The sequence below is a fragment of the Brachyhypopomus gauderio genome, chromosome 8 (genome assembly GCF_052324685.1).
Source record: "Brachyhypopomus gauderio isolate BG-103 chromosome 8, BGAUD_0.2, whole genome shotgun sequence".
NCBI lineage: Eukaryota > Metazoa > Chordata > Actinopteri > Gymnotiformes > Hypopomidae > Brachyhypopomus > Brachyhypopomus gauderio.
This window is the reverse complement of record NC_135218.1, coordinates 26602052-26622051: the sequence shown is the minus strand read 5'-3', so window position 1 is coordinate 26622051 and position 20000 is coordinate 26602052. Positions and strand designations below refer to the sequence as shown.

At 46.0% G+C, this 20000-nt stretch overlaps 2 protein-coding genes across 2 annotated transcripts in view; both read left to right on the top strand.

The window, feature by feature from the left end:
- bmpr2a (bone morphogenetic protein receptor, type II a (serine/threonine kinase)) overlaps positions 1–3721 on the top strand; it is a 28144-nt gene extending 24423 nt beyond the window's left edge. Inside the window, exons 12-13 of the mRNA XM_077015911.1 lie at positions 1–680; positions 1726–3721. The exon at positions 1–680 is cut by the window's left edge and continues 513 nt beyond it. Coding sequence (XP_076872026.1) covers positions 1–680; positions 1726–1991 — 946 coding nt within the window. The 3' untranslated portion in view covers positions 1992–3721. The remainder of the gene's footprint in view (positions 681–1725) is intronic.
- Positions 3722–3822: 101 nt separating this feature from the next.
- The window catches only part of dock9b (dedicator of cytokinesis 9b), a 65078-nt gene continuing 48900 nt past the window's right edge, over positions 3823–20000 (top strand). Inside the window, 2 exon segments of the mRNA XM_077015912.1 lie at positions 3823–4474; positions 19619–20000. The exon segment at positions 19619–20000 is cut by the window's right edge and continues 442 nt beyond it. The gene's annotated coding sequence lies outside the window, so the exon portion shown is untranslated.

The window sequence follows — 20000 nt, the reverse complement described above, 5'->3', positions numbered from 1 at the left end:
CGCCGTCCTACCCAAGCAGCAGAACGTGCCGAAACGGCCCAGCAGCCTGAGCCTCCACGCCAAGCCCGCCGGGAAGTCGGCCTCCTCTTCCTCCTCTTCGTCTCTGAGGCTGAAGTTCGGAAAGCTCGGCAAGAGCAACCTGAAGAAAGCCGAGGTGGGCGTGGTCAGAGCGAAGGCCCCGGCGTCCGAGCCCCGCCCAGTTACGCTCACTAACAATACAGGTGCCTCCATCGCCGCGGGGGCGAGCCGTGTGCCACAAGGGGGGGCGAGCGGTGCGGATGACATGACCTTCGGCCTCCTGACCACCAGCCCAGACGAGCAGGAACCCCTGCTCCACAGAGACACGCAGCCGGACAACGCCAACATCAACAACAGCAACAACAACGCCGCGGAGGGCGAGGGCGACGGCGGGAACCAAGAGGCGGGGGGGGAGGGCAGTGAAAGCCCCGCCCCTTCCGGAGACGCCCTCTCCTCCTCGGGAGTGGAGCCTCCTCCTGGCCCCCCTCCCTGCCCCGCTCCAGCTCTGGCGGGCCCCCGGGCGGAGGCCCAGAACCAGGTAGGGGCCACGGCACAGCCTGCGCCCCTGACCCAAGGAGAGGCCCTGCTCAGACAGAACCGTGGTCGCAGACCCGAGAGACCAAACTCACTGGACCTGTCCATCACCACGCTGCCCTCTAGGGGTAAGTCCAAGCACTGACGGATGGTGTGAAGTGGTGTGGAGATACACGAGGCACTTACGTAAGACACACACACACTTACAAATACACAAAAGACACTTACAAATACACAAAAGACACTTACAAATACACAAAAGATATACACACAAAACTGGGATGCCACCAGACATTGTCACATTATTGTTATAATTAGACACACACACACACACACACACACACACACACACACACACACACACACACACACACACACACACACACACACATTGTGAAATCCTTCTTTCCCACTTGTACGCAGATGCCCAGACACTTATGTCATGACACAGCGCTTCCATGGTGTGTTCACCATGCTGAGCGTCTGCACGTGTGCCCCCTAGTGGTTTAAACGTGTCAGAACATGTCCGTTCATCTCATCGTCAGTGTGATTAATGATGCTGAAGATAGCATTCATGTGAGAGAACAATCCTTTAAAGGCTGACTGGAGTTTCTGGTCTATGATTAAAGGAATTAGTCTTCCTGTTTATATCTGTCCTACCCACTGAGATGTATTGTACTGTTGAAAATGTTTCCGCCATATCCAATGACGTATTCCTTGAACTCCTCTTTATTGTCTGTGTTTCAGGTTTCTTTGTAATATATACGTAATGATAGAAATATCACAAGAATATTGAATATTCAGTTCTGTCTGGCTGTGCTGATCTTGGTCTAATAGTAAAGCACACCTCCATACATACACACACACACACACACACACACACACACACACACACACACACACACACACACACACAGAGAGGTGTAATTGACACTAGAGTCACTTTTTGAAATGGTTTTCACTACATTTTGAAAGTGTAATAGAACACAGCTGTCCTACATATGTATTTTAAACCGTTACTGTCTCATGTCACTGTCTCATGTCTCATAGGCTTTCACGAGCCTCTTCATTTTGGTCCCTGATTTCAGTGGACACACGTGTCTGAGGACCTTCTTCTTTTGTTAAAGTTGAGGAGTCACGTCCCCCTGGGCACCTGTCCCCTCTCTCCCCCAGGTGGACGCTCAGACGGAGACGCCAAGGAGGCATCAGCCGACCGCATCCGCAAGCGTGTGAAGACGCCCTACGCCCTCAAGAAGTTGCGGCCAGCGACCTGGGTCATCACGGACCCTCTCGACGGTGAAGTGAACAATAACACCTGCCCAGGGAGACTAGGACAGCCCGACCCCAGTAGACCCAAATCAGCCTCCGCCGTATACCTGCGTGGACGAGGGGGCATGACCTCTGGCTTCACCTCTGACCCCAGCGACTGCACCTTCTGAGTTGTGACCCTATGTTGTCAAAAGCACACTTATCTTTCATTGGTCAGCATTTAGACCAGCACACCGGGCTTTCAGGATACAACTGTCTGGACATTCTTCCTCATAAACCACAAACCTTATTCAACTGACTGTGGAGGTGGACTACAAATCCCAGTCTGCTGACTGGAGGTGGACTACAAGTCCCAGTCTGCTGAGTGTGGAGGTGGAATAGAAGTCTCAGTCAGCTGGAGAGAAGGCCTTTGGTCTCCTGTTGCTGTTGGGTCTGACTCCTTTGTCTTGTATTTGTTTGTATGTTCAAATCTTTATGGCTATTTTACGTGTTGCACTTTTAAATGTAGGAATAGTCAAATATTATTTCTCTTTTGACCATAATATAATTATGATCTCCAAACAGGGGAAAAAGTTTAATCAAAGTACAAATCTTCTTTATAATATTTTATAAATATTGTAATCAGTAAGGAAGAGCACATCGTGATAAGAGTTATGAATGAGCAACGCTGGCGTCTTAACACCACCTCAGGTGCTCGAGCTCTCTGTGACATCTCATCACGTCTGAACATCCAGGAACCAGCACTCATATCATGCCCTGCATCAAGCTGGAGAATGGGAAGGCCGTATGTGTGTGTGTGTGTGCGTGCGTGCGTGTGTGTGTGTGTGTGTGCGTGTGTGAAATCATGGATGACAATCTCCTTGTTCTGGTGGGCATAATTGAAGTCAGTGGGCAGAAGATCAGAGCGAGCCAGCGGTTTTCTCTGGTGAGACGACTGTGGTGACGAGACATACTGTAACTGCACGTGAGACAATGGGGAGATGTTGGGGAGATGTTGGGGAGATGTTGAGGAGATACAGCAGGATCCAAAGTGAATACCAAACCCAGCAACCACACCTCACTCTCTTCTGGCCTGGTATGGAGACACAAACTAGCACTGAATTCAGTCCTCTACATCTTTCAGTCCTCTAAATCATCATGATTTATTTAATCGCTCAACAGGGACCTGCATGGATGGTTGGTGTGTGTGAGAGGAAGAGAGAGAGAGAGATCTGTGTTCTTGTGTCTTTGCAGTAATGTACTAGTGTCTGTGTGTGAACATGTTCGTTCTGTATGTGTGTTTGTTTCCACGTAGGCATGCACTGGACACATTGTTGCACAGTGAATTTGTCTGTTCTGGAGAAACAAAACTGGACAGGCTAAAGGTTAGAGGTCACGGTTAGAGGTCAAGCCACACAGAACGCTTTGAACAGTCTGAAGCACAAGACGCTGTTTAGAGGCACACAACGCTGTTTAGAGAAACAAGAGGTTGTTTATCTTTGTCCACTAGATTTGCACTCCACACAGCTCCAAGATCAAGTTATCCAGTAATGCTTTGAAAAGTAAAACAGCTAAATTAGACAATTTTCTCAAGCTGCCATGGTTCCCACAACGAACGCTGTTCCTGGCCTGGCTGACTGTTGCATGTATTACAAGTATTTTCAAGAGCACAAGTCTAACTTTGATGGGGCGAGTCCCACTACTTCTGTGTGTTTCAAAACGTCGGTGGGTTTTTGTATATGGAGCAGCTCTTTACGTGTAGTGTTGTTATGCCCGGGCGTTCCTGCGGCCCTCGTAGCAGACCACGGGACTGCTCTGTTGTACTCTTGGAAATATGTGATTTGTATGAGGTTGCAAAACTGTAATGTTATGTTAACGCTGCATTTTAATAAAGAACGCTTTGCCACTGGATCCCTTTCACGCGCCGAGTGGAAGAGCTTGTTTACTCACGTGACGTGCAACGTTGTAACCTGCGGCACGTGCAGGACGTCTAGTCGCGTGACACAGCAGGCCACAGAATAACTGGCTCAGGTTAACTTTTCAACGTCGCTTGCAGGGATTTTTAATCTCAGTAAGTACTGACGTATCCTGTTTTGAATGTCCAAGAACAGACCGGCTACTGTCAGTCTTAATTTAGTCTCATTGCACAAAACATGAATCTTATTTTAGCGCTCCCAAAGCGTAAACAAAGTAGATAGTTTAAATATCCTGAACCAAACAGCTGGTGCGAAGCTCAGACTGTGAGCTGTGAATCTCTCCGTGTCTCAGGGAGCCGAACAGCGAGATTAGAGATGTGCACATTGAGAAGGCGTAACTATTCGAGCCGCTCCACGCAGTCTGCGCTCGGCGCGGCGGAGGCTGGCACGGAGAAAACACACTCAGCGGGGACCTGAACCGACAGCGGTACAGCAGACTAACGGGAACGGCTCGGTTATACAGCATCTAAACCGTTTATGCACCATTTACTGCGCTTCCCAGCAGCGGAAACAAACACTGCAACTCTGGACTGAGAAGTGAAGTGTGGCGTAGACTGCAAAGGGGGGTCGCGAGCGCAGCGATGACTTCAAGCAGCCAGCCGGACACGAGGAAGTTCACGCGCGCGCTGGCCAAACCGGGCACGGCCGCCGAGTTGCGCCAGAGCGTCTCCGAGGTGGTCAGGAACTCGGTGCTTGTGGTAAGACCATTTTCCATGTCTGCATTCGTCGGAAACTAACTCTATAACCAAAATGTCTGCTCTGGTGTGATTCCTGCCACTTTTGCGCACGTACGTTACCCAAACACTGAAATGTTACACAACCCAACCGGCTCCAACGACCGTCAAACAGACGCCATAAATGGAGCGTGGACGTCTGTTAAGTCTCAAAGTCCGTTACTCACATTTATTTTGTACTGAATCACAACTTTACATCCTGCTAAGTGATTAATACCCGAATCAAAGTCGAACTCCGCCCAATATCTGGTGTCGTTACTAAATAAAATGCTGGCGCGACGCTGACACCTGCAGCCACGGTAGGAAAACACGGCACAGGAATCGCCACCGTTACACCGACTCCTCCTGTTACACCAGTTACTCACACTGGGGTTGGTGTCGTTCACTCTCGCCGCTAAAAGTTTATTAACCTGATTGTAATATGTGGTGGTACTGTCCTTTTAGTGTTATTGTTTATCTGACAGAATTACTTTTATGCACCTAGGGTATTTTTATTATAACTTTTAATATATATAACATATGTCTTTTGAACTAGTCCCACTTCGTCTAGTCTTGTTGTACTTAACACATCTACAGTCTTTTTGCCTGTGTGTGTGCATCAGGTGCAAATGAAAATGGTATTTGGCCACCTCAGTCACCCTCTGGTGAAGCAGTTCTATCAGTTATTTATTCTAATCTATCTCATTAGAATAATTATTATAGAATATACTTCTCTGGATTAGGTGTGGTTTTAGCATAGTTTAATATCTAATGTAGTTATATAAAGATGGAGGTCAAAGAACTGCTTGATAAGAGGAAGAGGTATCAGTCCTGTTGATCAGACTCTGCTGATCAGACCCTGCTGATCAGACCCTGCTTTTCATATCGATATCTACCTGTGTCTTAGTGCAGTATCTCTATCTGATGTGTGATTATTGTGAAGATCACATTTCCCTGTTTCCACTGGCTGAGAAGCAGATTTTCAGTGGTGCGGCTGACCTGAGATCTGTGGGACTTTTAATCAGTTCAATGTTCAGTTAGTAATAGATCTGAGTGCATTAGTGTCAGAGTGTCTAACTGATGTTGCCATAGTTACCCGCGGGCTGTGGATTAGACTTCGAACATTCCCTTTCGATGTACTTTCAATTTGGCTTAGCGATCTAGATCTGAAGCTTTCGATAGCTAGAATTTAATCAACGAACAGAAAAATGTGCAAATGGGCTCAACTTGTCATGACAGGTTTACTCACACTGGCATTAATGTGGTGTGTGTTCTCTGCTGGAGCTGCTCAGCGCAGTGGACTGTTGAGAAGGTCACTTGTTCAGATTGGACTGTAAATGGGCCTTTGAAAGTGGCACAGACTGCTTGTGGGTCAGATAGATTTGTGCAGTGTGTGTGTGCGTGTGTGTGTGTGTGTGTGCATCAGAATTTGTGAGTGAGAGTGTGTGAATCAGAGTCCGACTCACGGTTGCACCCACACGACTGTAGAATAACTCCACCAGTCAGGGGCAGCGTGACAACAGCACAACAGACGTTACTGCACATTCAGTTTGTAGTAACGTACACTGTGTGTGAGCTTGACCAGGCTGCATTTGGCTGGATTCGCCTGGACCTCCAGCTCTCATACGTGGATCCCAGCAACACAGACATTCCTACTGGATTAGCCTCACCATGACTGCAGAGGGGTGAACCGTGTAAATCAGACCTCTAATGAACGACTTGATTATAACATAACATGATTTCTGCTAGTGTAGCCTTGCACAGCATACTCACATACATACTAGCATGTCCAGAGACTTGAGTGTGTGTGAATCAGACCCTCGCACTGCTATCAGTTACCTTCCCAGTAGTGCTTCGTACACCAGGCAGAGGGATAAAAATGTTTATATACACATACCACTGGACATCTGAAGCTTCAGAAGGGCCTTGTTGACCGCCTGAAATGTTAAGAATGCTAGAGCAGTTATTTAGGTTAATAGAGTTAAACTATATATTTAAAAAACTACTCAGAACTGCAACTGACTTTATTTGATACTGTATGGAGGAACTATGCATAGCATAAATGTTTTATACATGTATTATACATGTGCTAGTCATGCAAACATGTTATATATATGTACTATTCATATAAACATGTTTTATAGCCTGATGCAAGAAGCGATTTCCAGTAAATATGTTTTGCGACCTCTTTGTTATTTTTTGATAGATCTTTGCAACAAAAAACAGTAAAATAGTTTCAATATGTAGTATTCACTTTTTTTTTTGCTTAAAATAACATACTTCGCTAATCACATTTGTACACCCCCATAGACCCTAGTCCTCTGTTTGCAATGATGTAAAGTGTGTGATAATATTACTTCATCAGTGTAGTAATGGTCTGCTTAGAGCACATTAGCCCTAATGTAATTGAATATTATAATATTATAATAGTAAGATACCATTTTAATTTGTAAGGCAGCGATTTCATTTTTCGTGAATACAATATAATGTAACGATAATGTAACGATTACAATCAGTACAATATTGTATGAATATTACACACGCAGAAAGTCAATTTACATTTCTATTTCAGTTCATTAAAATTCTACTCGTACTTTAATCACTGGATGCAGTGATTAGAAACCATGTGTTATAGAACCACCCGTCAAAATCACACCCCTCATCATCACACCCCTCATCATCACACCCCTCATCATCACACCCCTCATCATCACACCCCTCAACATCACACCCCTCAACATCACACCCCTCAACATCACACCCCTCAACATCACACCCCTCAACATCACACCCCTCAACATCACACCCCTCAACATCACACCCCTCATCATCACACACCTCATCATCACACCCCCCTCATCATCACACCCCTCAATATCACACCCTTCAACATCACACCCCTCAACATCACACCCCTCAACATCACACCCCTCAACATCACACCCCTCATCATCACACACCCCTCATCATCACACACCCCTCATCATCACCCCCCTCATCATCACACCCCTCATCATCACACCCTTCAACATCAAACCCCTCAACATCACACCCCTCATCATCACACCCCTCATCATCACACCCCTCATCATCACACCCCTCATCATCACATTTACATTTACGGCATTTAGCAGACGCTCTTATCCAGAGCGACTTACAAAGTGCTTTGCTTCTGATCACAGAATACATCCTAGGAAATAGTACAGATAGGCCAGAATTCAAGATACCATTGAGTCAGACTACTACTAAACTACAGGAGTCAGTATCATTACCTAGTGTTTTGCGAGTTAGGCATTTGCCAAGAAGCACAAATAACCATAGACAGACATACAATTTAAGAACACTGCAAGTGGTATCAGCTGAGTTAGTGTTCTGGTAAGAACTCAACAAACAGGTGAGTCTTCAGTCTACGCTTGAAGATAGCAATAGAATCACACCCCTCATCATCACACCCCTCATCATCACACCCCTCATCATCACACCCCTCATCATCACATTTACATTTACGGCATTTAGCAGACGCTCTTATCCAGAGCGACTTACAAAGTGCTTTGCTTCTGATCACAGAATACATCCTAGGAAATAGTACAGATAGGCCAGAATTCAAGATACCATTGAGTCAGACTACTACTAAACTACAGGAGTCAGTATCATTACCTAGTGTTTTGCAAGTTAGGCATTTGCCAAGAAGCACAAATAACCATAGACAGACATACAATTTAAGAACACTGCAAGTGGTATCAGCTGAGTTAGTGTTCTGGTAAGAACTCAACAAACAGGTGAGTCTTCAGTCTACGCATGAAGATAGCAATAGAATCACACCCCTCATCATCACACCCCTCAACATCACACCCCTCATCATCACACCCCTCATCATCACACCCCTCATCATCACACCTCTCATCATCACACCCCTCATCATCACACCCCTCATCATCACACCCCTCATCATCACACCCCTCATCATCACACCCCTCATCATCACACCCCTCAACATCACACCCCTCATCATCACACCCCTCAACATCACACCCCTCAACATCACACCCCTCATCATCACACCCCTCATCATCACACCCCTCATCATCACACCCCTCATCATCACACCCCTCAACATCACACCCCTCAACATCACACCCCTCATCATCACACCCCTCATCATCACACCCCTCATCATTACACCCCAAGGTGCATCATCTGCTGCTTTATCAGTAATAAGCGTTCCTGTTCTAGTGTGGATCCTGTAGGTTGTGGGGAGCAGATCACACCTGCTGGTTAGATGTTTGGATCCATTCATTATGGATGAGGGCAGCTTGAGTGTCTGCTTTGTCCTGTGGGCCGGATAAAGGCCATGGGCAAATGAGAGGATCGTTCGATCTCTGACAGGATAGACATCACTTAGATAACCAAGGGTCAAAACAGAATAACTGTTAGCTTTAGGAATCTGACTTTGTAATTCTTAGAGGTGAACTGGACGACTTGACCCTTTTCTGAAATGATGTGATTTCATATGGAGTTTGAACACATGAATTAAAGCACAAGTATATTTCCTTCCTCCCCAAAGAGAAACACGTTATCCATGTATGTCAACATCAGCTACAGGCTGGTCTGCCTTGTCTAACTACGCCATGGAGAATCGATCAATAATAACATCCACACAGAGATAATGAAGGTACCAGTCTTCATTACGCCCCTATCCCAGTCCCCCTGATCCTGCCTGACCCAGGATGAACAGGGCTTGTGATTGGACAGAGCTGATACCCATGGATGGGCAAGATGTTCACACCACTCTCTTCACACAGAGAGGACCTGGATCTTTGTGCTGTATTAAGCTATAAACAACACGACTGCAGACTAAATGTGTCTCTGGCGGCCAGGAGAACTGTGTGAAAGCTTGAAAAGAAAAGCTCTGATCTCTTTTAAGGAGGCTGTCTGCATTTAGCCAACATCACTAAGTGTTTTTAACGTGCACGCTGTAAAGATACTTGTGATTTCACATCATGTTTTAATTTAACAGTCATTGTTCTTTTATTTAATAACTGAGACGTCATGGAATTGGAAGTTTGTTTCCATGGCAAAGATCACTGGCCACAAATGACTCCATTTAATGCTAAGCTTTGGAAAATGTCTCTGGAAAAGATGCTTTAGAGAGGAAAATGAATTTTCCACGCATTTTCCATCTTTGCTTGGGGAGATGTAATTTCTGCACAGCCTTCAATCCGCGATTCAGCTAAAGTGTTTTAAGTAGCTGCTCATCTGATGTCTTGGTCACATCATTGTATTATGGATCTTGCGATTCTCTAGCGAGATGGTGCAGAGACTTGGAGATGGTTGAGATGTTCCTTCAGCCAGCTGCTGGAAAACCCATCACACCTTATTTTAGTTTATGTATTGTGGAAAATTTGTGTGACTTCCTTGACGCTATTAGTGGAGGAAGAGATGGAGACCAGTATGGGTGGAGCTGCTGTTCTTTGAAACTTGCTGCCAGCTTTTCTTTATTTATTCTTTATTCTGTTTGCTTTTTCTTCTCTTTTTTCTGTCTATCTTCTGCACTGGCCTAGGCCTGTGGTGAATGTAAAAACTTTGCATGCTCAGTGTGATTGAGACCTTATTGAGCTGAAAGGTGTTTAAAGGTGATCATTTGACCTTATTCCCCCAGGGCGAATCTACAGAACTCTGTGATAAATACACGGTACCCTACAGAACCCTGTGTCGTAAATACATAGTGGTTTACAGAACTCTGTGATAAATACACGGTACCCTACAGAACCCTGTGTCGTAAATACATAGTGGTTTACAGAACTCTGTGATAAATACACGGTACCCTACAGAACCCTGTGTCGTAAATACATAGTGGTTTACAGAACTCTGTGATAAATACACGGTACCCTACAGAACCCTGTGTCGTAAATACATAGTGGTTTACAGAACTCTGTGATAAATACACGGTACCCTACAGAACCCTGTGTCGTAAATACATAGTGGTTTACAGAACTCTGTGATAAATACACGGTACCCTACAGAACCCTGTGTCGTAAATACATAGTGGTTTACAGAACTCTGTGATAAATACACGGTACCCTACAGAACCCTGTGTCGTAAATACATAGTGGTTTACAGAACTCTGTGATAAATACACGGTACCCTACAGAACCCTGTGTCGTAAATACATAGTGGTTTACAGAACTCTGTGATAAATACACGGTACCCTACAGAACCCTGTGTCGTAAATACATAGTGGTTTACAGAACTCTGTGATAAATACACGGTACCCTACAGAACCCTGTGTCGTAAATACATAGTGGTTTACAGAACTCTGTGATAAATACACGGTACCCTACAGAACCCTGTGTCGTAAATACATAGTGGTTTACAGAACTCTGTGATAAATACACGGTACCCTACAGAACCCTGTGTCGTAAATACATAGTGGTTTACAGAACTCTGTGGACAAAGTCATACAATTTCATTTAGCAGGAAGTACAATTTTTTCTTTTTCTCCATGAGAATGGAGTTTTGCCTTATGTGGGGTATTTCCTGTAGACATAAGAACTCTCATATTTCAGATGGGCGTGTTTAGTGTCGGGTGACTCCGTCACTCTCTGTCCACCCTGATCCATTTTCACTGTCACTACAGGGACATGATTAGTACTGTTGTACAATCGTTTGAGGTCACCCTTGGTCATCTGAGGTCACCTGAAGCTCATCCTGCACTTTTGCACATGTTGTCCTTTCGTGCTCCAGTGTATCCATAGCAACAAATGCTCATGATCGACATTGCACACTTTTAAATTTCAGTTTATGCACCGTTTTGGAGGGCATTTGGGATTTAGATCACTAATCGCTAAAACGTAGTCCCTGTAGTTTTGGCTTTAACTGTGTTGGTAAATCTTTCCAAAAATGACTCCTGGTGCTTTTGCACTGGTTTTCTTTTTTGTTTTTTTTTTGCATTTTGGTTTTCAGACGTGCGGGTCAGTTAAGGTCTGTTAGATCCTATTTGCTCCCAGTGTTAAACAGCGGTTATTCCCAGAGTACTGGCCGCTGCTGAAATGGCTAAACAATGTGCCAGAGTCTGTGTGAGATGACCACCCACCTCACTACACGTGAAGACTTTGGAGAGCAGTGCCCAGGGGCTTTTGCTTTCCTCTGGTCATAGTGTGAGTGATAAGTGAGCTCAGCTTGAATGGTGCTCAGCTTGAATGGTGCTCAGTTGGAATGGTGTTCGGTTTGAATGGTGTTCGGTTTGAATGGTGTTTGGTTTGAATGGTGTTCGGTTTGAATGGTGTTTGGTTTGAATGATTTGTGTGGTCTTCTGATCTGTTACGTCCTTATGTGCTTATGGCACACAGGAGGGTTGTGAATGAGCGGATAATGGGCTGACCCAGCCCCACTGATGGGCCTTTGTTCTGGCCTGGATTACAAAGACCAGACAGACTCTGTTCCAGCTCAGACAAGCGCTTATTATAATGCTGAAGCCCAGGATGGTAATGCGGCTAACGGTGTGGAGAGAGTGAACAGTGTGATCTCATCTAATAGTGAATGGAGCATAGAGTGAACAGTGTGATCTCATCTAATGGTGAACAAAGCATAGAGTGAACAGTGTAATTTCATCTAATAGTGAATGGAGCATAGAGTGAACAGTGTAATCTCATCTAATGGTGAACAGAGCATAGAGTGAACAGTGTAATTTCATCTAATAGTGAATGGAGCATAGAGTGAACAGTGTAATCTCATCTAATGGTGAACAGAGCATAGAGTGAACAGTGTAATTTCATCTAATAGTGAATGGAGCATAGAGTGAACAGTGTAATCTCATCTAATGGTGAACAGAGCATAGAGTGAACAGTGTAATTTCATCTAATAGTGAATGGAGCATAGAGTGAACAGTGTGATCTCATCTAATGGTGAACGGAGTGTAAAGTGAACGGTGTGGCTACAGAGTGAAGTGTCCTTCTAAGCCACACGCCTGTCTCTTCTCCTGGGTGTGCATTCTGATTATGTAAATTATACTGTAGGCTTTCAAACTTCCTGCCAACTTCATGTGGTAATACACACAACACACACACACACACACACACACACACACACACACACACACACACACACACACATACACACACACACCTGTGTAAGTATTGGTTGTATCTCTATTACCTGCATCTCGTGCAGTCTTGGAGTTGGATTGGAGTTTAATGTTAGTAACCATATAGGTATAGCTTTATAGCCCATCTCAGCACCTCCTTGGCACACACACACACACACACACACACACACACACAGACACACACACACACACCTATGCAGTGGCAGTAGCGGTAGATGGAAATACCTTTGCTGAAGGCGACTTTGGGAGAGATCTGAATCTGGGCTCTCCAAGCTGCAGGCTTTAAGCCCCGCTAGGGTTGGTACTGAGAGCAGGTCTACAGAGGGACACACGTACGGTTGTCTTATACACACAGGGTCATGAGTGTGTTGAGCGAGTGGTGTTGGGGGTCGTAGGCAGGTCTGTACGGTGAGACAGGTAGGACATGTAAAGGTGGGATTAACCTCTTCTCCCTGCTAGCCTGGCCTGGAATACCTCAGTTTATTGTACCTGTAACCCTCATCAGATTAGCTGACACACTGGCCCCATCTCACTCTTACAGCCACCAACTATGAGCCAACCAGGAGTCCTGATTGACACACGCACACACACGCACGCACGCACGCACGCACGCACGCACGCACGCACGCACGCACGCACGCACACACGCACACACACACACACACACACACACACACACACACACACACACACACAAACCCTTTCTTTTTTTGCTTTCTTAATTCAGTTCAAAACTTTGTTGGTTAAGTATTTCACATGCAGTATTGCCAATGAATAGTACAGTATTGTTTAAAAGTTGAGCTGTTTTTCACTTTCTCTGACTCTGTCTTACTCTCTGATGCTGTCTTACTCTCTCACTCTGTCTTACTCTCTCACTCTGTTTTACTCTCACTCTGTCTTACTCTCTCACTCTTTTACTCTCACTCGGTCTTTTTTCCACCTCTTTCCCGTGGTGTGTTTCTCTCATATTCCAGGTCTGTATATTCCATGCTGTGATTGATCTCTTCTGTACTCTTTCCTTCCTCAGACTCCAGGTGTCCAACATCGATTTTTCTTTACTCAACACTCTCATATCCTTCTCAAATGAAAAAGTGAAGGAGAGATGGAGAGGGAGAGAGAGGGAGAGAGAGGGAGAGAGAGAGAGAGGGTGTGAAAGGTCAAGTATCTGCTCTGTAGACTGGTTTTCTGACGTGGTCTGGCAGCTTGAGTCATATCCATGTGTGGGGTTTTTCTGGGATTATTAACTGGAATGCCATTTTGTCCGGCTGTCAGTGGGTTTCCAGCCTGTGTGTTATTTCTGGAAGGAGTCTGGAGCTGCACTGTCGCCTCACACACTCTCTTCCTGGGCTTGTCAGAGCCTGCGTGCTCAGGACAGCAAACGCTGAATTAATTGTGTCCAAAGGCCCTTTTTGGTGATAATGCTGCTGTATATAATTGTACTATTATACATGTTTATTTTTATCACTTGACAAGAAAAGAGAAGAATTATCATGAAACATGTCCAGTGTGTTCAGAGCCCAGTGAGATGTGAAATCACTGGTTTGAGTGATGGTTTGAGTGATGATTTGAGTGCTGTTTTTTGTCTTGTCTTGTTTTTTTTGTTGTTGCTGTTTCCATTTTGGTGTGTGAGCCCCTAAATATTTTAGTTATGGCACTGAACGCATTTCAGTTTTGTCTGGAAAGAAATCAATAAAATTATAAAATGTGCCAGTTTTCACATGGTGCCCTGATTCCATTCCAGTCAGTACTGGGATTCAGCCAGTGTAAGCAGTGTGCTGCCTCCTGATTGGTCTATGGCTAGGTCAGCACAATGTGCTGCCACCTGATTGGTCCATGGCTAGGTCAGCACAATGTGCTGCCACCTGATTGGTCCATGGCTAGGTCAGCACAATGTGCTGCCACCTGATTGGTCCATGGCTAGCTCAGCGCAGAGGCTGGACCGGTCCACGTGCAGGCGTGAGAGTGGAACATGAACCTGGGCTGCACTAGTATTAAAGGATGATGTTGACACCTGCTGCAGCTGCTAGAAGGAAAGTTCAGATAAGTGCTGCAGGTGTCATGTAAGGACAAGTACTGTGATTGACCTGTAGATGGCAGCAGAGCCCACTCGTGACATTGCAACAACGGCAGTAGAGCGCTACACATTGTTTATAATAAGCTGATATTTTCTCAGCCTTTGCGCTCATGTGTGGTCTGTGTGACCTGAAGAGCTCTGTTATGCAGTGTCCTCTCTCTCCCTTGTGCTCTGTCTCACCGTGTAAATGAAACTCTGACATATTACAGTATCTCTGCGATGTTCTTGCCTGTGTATGTGTCTCTCAGAGAGGCACAGAGTGAAGTGCCTCATTCCAAGATCCCTCTGACGTCAGTGATCTGGGATTATGTCCAGCTCTGGAACAAAATCCAGATTTGCATCAAAACAGTCTGTCCAGAGCCTCAGACCACACCCTCTGAGAGCATGAATCAGGCAACGAAAACCTATATGGCCAAGGCAACGTGTCTTACATGGACCGATAGTGAGGAGAAGACGCACGTGTCCTGGTGTGCACAGCCTAACGTAGACAGGGTCCCAGATTATACGTATGTGGTTTACACAGCACAAAAACTGGATTTGTATTCACATGAATGATACATGCCTTATATTTATCTAATCTAAACAGTACGAAGTGGATCTGGCCACGGAGGTGATTTACTAAATTCTTAAGAAATGTCCTCAAATGTTCTTACTGTTAATCCGAGGTCACTTTTGTCTTACTGTTCTTAGCTAAGTGATTCTGCTTCATGAAATACACGCCAAGACCTTTGCTATTCCAACAGTCTCTAGTCCCTGGGCGTCCTAAAGCCTCAAACCGGGAAAACGCAGAAAGCAGGTCCGTCATGACCCTTTTATCTTTTAGTCTAAATGTAAGCATGCGCGTCTGGATCCAGCCTAATGTAATTTGTGCATTACACCCTGGGATCTAAGCATTGCTCTCCTGTGGCCACTGAATGCGTCCTGTTCCTGGTAATCCGTCAGGGTCATGAACATTTGTTTTTATGTAATAGACCATGATCTTCACCCTGTTTACTCAGTGTAAGTGCTGCTGATGTGAAGACGGACGTAGATACAGTTTGACCTCATTTCTCTCTGTATTTTTCATGGGCTAAAGGGATGAACATATCCGTTATGCTCTTTGAAGTCAGCGAAGCCACCAGTTCTAATATTTTCATACCAGTGTCTCTTCCCAAGACATAGTTCATGGAGAGGCAGTTTCTTTTAGGAGAAAATGAGTGTATGAGATGAAGAGCACGTATCTTTGTGCTCTTTACTGTGAGCAGACCTGTATTAGCTGTGTGTTTATGTTTGAGATCGTCTGAAGTGAAGCACTGTGTCATTGTTAAAATGTTAGTTGTGTTAGCGTATTTCCTGTTTGTCAATACAAAGAGTATTTTGCTGTTGTTAATGTTATTGGTGAAAGGGCATTGTCTTGCTTTGTATGCTTTTCTAATGTAATCATGCGGTTCATCTTTGAAGATTTCTCTGTTAATACGTTTTCACAGAGAACGCCAGCTGCAGCCAGCCATGCCACATTCTCTCTGTTGCATTATTTGAACTGTGGTAGCTTTTCTCTGTTTTGGTTCCTGGTGGCATGAAATGGTTCTTGCTTTAAATTAATCTCATCCATAACACTCACAAAGTTTGAGCTGAATCACCAGCAGAGCATGAACGGACCCAGATGTGTGGTGCCATGCACACGTCTCTCACGAACAGTCCAAACAGAGTTGTAGCACGGCTCACATATCAACAAACTCACAGTGATGATCTGACCATCTTTGTCCGTAAGATGGCTGATATGATGAGATAAACAAATTCGGAGTGCGACCATGACTGTGGGTGCCAGCCGCCTGCTGAGACAGACCAAAAGAGTCGAGCACAGCACAGCTTGGCATAGCTGGCCCTGGGATTGGCACTGGGATTGGCACTGGGATGGACACTGGGATGGACACTGGGATGGACACTGGGATGGGCACTGGGATGGACACTGGGATGGGCACTGGGATGGACACTGGGATGGACACTGGGATGTCACTGGGATGGGCACTGGGATGGGCACTGGGATGGACACTGGGATGGACACTGGGATTGGCACTGGGATTGGCACTGGGATGGACACTGGGATGTCACTGGGATGGGCACTGGGATGGACACTGGGATGTCACTGGGATGGACACTGGGATTGGCACTGGGATGTCATTGGATGTTCACATTACTAGCACAAAGCACAAATCTGCATTGCTTAGAGTCCTGTAGATCATTACTGTTAATATTTTGGCATCATTGTTGGAACTATGCAGAGATGCTCCAAGCATGTCAAGCAAGCGCAGGAACGTTTAAGGAGCAGAGCCACAACTCCAGCTGTGATGCTGGCGTGAGAGACATCCACGAAGTTGAAGTTTAGTGGCGCCGACTCGATTCATATGGTCGTGGCATTACGCTCACTTAACCGTGTTTCAGTTCAAGTATAAACTCCTGCGCAGAGGGTGTTAAAAGCATCAATGAAATGAGATTTGTGACTGGTCTAATATTGAGGAGAGCTAACTTAGTAACACGGTGTGCTATCTCCAATAGCTGTGACTCACACCTTACATTCTGCAGGTTGGACACGGTACAGTGTCTGACAGTGTACTTCCTGTTTGTTGTGCTTCTGATGAGCACTTGGAGAGAATACAGGCATGCTGTGGGCAAGCTAAAAAACACACTGCCAACGCCATCACTGTAGAAGATCTGTGCAACTCACCGTGTGGAAATGGGGTGTCTTCTTCCAGGATGGCAGGTGATGGTGGGAGTGAATCTGTCGTGATGGGGTTGAGAGTGAAGTTGTCGTGATGGGGTTGAGAGTGAAGTTGTCGTGATGGGGTTGAGAGTGAAGTTGTCGTGATGGGGTTGAGAGTGAAGTTGTCGTGATGGGGTTGAGAGTGAATCTGTCGTGATGGGGTTGAGAGTGAAGTTGTCGTGATGGGGTTGAGAGTGAAGTTGTCGTGATGGGGTTGAGAGTGAAGTTGTCGTGATGGGGTTGAGAGTGAAGTTGTCGTGATGGGGTTTAGAGTGAAGTTGTCGTGATGGGGTTTAGAGTGAAGTTGTCGTGATGGGGTTTAGAGTGAAGTTGTCGTGATGGGGTTGAGAGTGAAGTTGTCGTGATGGGGTTGAGAGTGAAGCTGTCGTGATGGGGTTGAGAGTGAAGCTGTCGTGATGGGGTTGAGAGTGAAGTTGTCGTGATGGGGTTGAGAGTGAAGTTGTCGTGATGGGGTTGAGAGTGAAGTTGTCGTGATGGGGTTGAGAGTGAAGCTGTCGTGATGGGATTGAGAGTGAAGCTGTCGTGATGGGGTTGAGAGTGAAGCTGTCGTGATGGGGTTGAGAGTGAAGCTGTCGTGATGGGGTTGAGAGTGAAGTTGTCGTGATGGTGTTGAGAGTGAAGTTGTCGTGATGGGGTTGAGAGTGAAGTTGTCATGATGGGGTTGAGAGTGAAGTTGTCGTGATGGGGTTGAGAGTGAATCTGTCGTGATGGGGTTGAGAGTGAATCTGTCGTGATGGGGTTGAGAGTGAATCTGTCGTGATGGGGTTGAGAGTGAAGTTGTCGTGATGGGGTTGAGAGTGAAGTTGTCGTGATGGGGTTGAGAGTGAAGTTGTCGTGATGGGGTTGAGAGTGAATCTGTCGTGATGGGGTTGAGAGTGAATCTGTCGTGATGGGGTTGAGAGTGAATCTGTCGTGATGGGGTTGAGAGTGAAGTTGTCGTGATGGTGTTGAGAGTGAAGTTGTCGTGATGGGGTTGAGAGTGAATCTGTCGTGATGGGGTTGAGAGTGAAGTTGTCGTGATGGGGTTGAGAGTGAAGCTGTCGTGATGGGGTTGAGGAGCTTGTCTTTGAGCTACAGATTCCCAGCTTCTCTGCTGTTGGCCAGGAGGTTCGGGTGGAGCGAGAGGAGAGGGAGGAAGGTGTAGAGTCTTGGCGGGGTTGCGGCATCTCTCAGAAGCTGATCATGCGGGGTTCTCATCCAAGCCCTGTAGCTCCGTCAGTGGTTCTGGAGTGATGTTCTGCTGATTCTGGGCTGTCTGGGGTGTGCCAGTGTACGATGGCATAATCAGCTCCAATCATCTCACATCACGTTAGATATATGGAGCGACCATTGACAACCTTGAACGATTAGATGAATTAAATCAACTATATTTTTTATTGAAAGATTTTTGAGAAAAGACTGTATTACTGTCATTATTACCATCATTACTATGTATACTGTTATGTATTTATATCTACACTCTTTCCAGAGTGACTTACAGAGTGCAAACATTCAGCACATTCAGTTTGTTCCAAACTCGCCTCCCCATCCTGCCGACATTTACAAACTGCTAATAACATTTACAGAATTTACTCAGTGATTTCATTTTTGCAGTCATTCAGACATGCGCCCACTCACCTACCTAGGCACACACACACACATACACACACACACACACAAACAAACGGCCTTTCACTGAGTCATTCAGTCTAAAATTGTGTGCCAGTGCCCTGCTGAAATATTAATAAACACTGGCCTATATGACACATGTATACTCTGTATGTGTGTGTATATGTATGTGTGTGTATATGTATGTGTGTGTGGTGGCTGTGTGTGTGTGTGTGTGTGTGTGTGTGTTTCTTCTGTTTGTATCTGGCTTAGGTTATGCTTCCATACTGTCAGATATAGGTCAGAGAGCATTATAGACTAATGTCAGAAGGAGAGTGTTTGAGAGACATAGGGAGAGAGGCAGACGTAGAGAGAGAGACAGGAGGAGGAGAGAGAGAGAGAGAGTGGAGGAGAGAGGGAGAGAGAGTGGAGGAGAGAGAGAGAGAGAGAGAGAGTGGAGGAGAGAGAGAGAGAAAGAGAGAGAGAGCACTCAGAGCAGGGGAGTAGCTAGCACTGGCAGAGGAGACAGCTGATCTCCCTCTCTCTCTCTCCCTCTCCCTCTCTCTCTCTCTCTCCCTCTCCCTCTCTCACTCTCTCCCTCAGCTCTCACACTCTCATCCCTGACTCAACCAAGCACCAGCTCCTTCGTCTCTAAGGCTGCTGTCCTGGACCCTGGACTGTGTCCGACGCTACCGCACTCTTCTGGCCATCTGCTGACGTGTTGGGAGTCTGCCTTATGGAGAAGCAGGTGTTTGCTGTGCATATCAGGAATCAGCGTGCGCTGTGTCATATGTGAACGTCCCCCGGATGGTTAAGGGAGCGAGGTGGTCCGGTACGGGAGGGCACACCCCCAGAGACGGAGCGAGGTGGTCCGGTACGGGAGGGCACACCCCCAGAGACGGAGCGTGGTGGTCCGGTACGGGAGGGCACACCCCCAGAGACGGAGCGTGGTGGTCCGGTACGGGAGGGCACACCCCCAGAGACG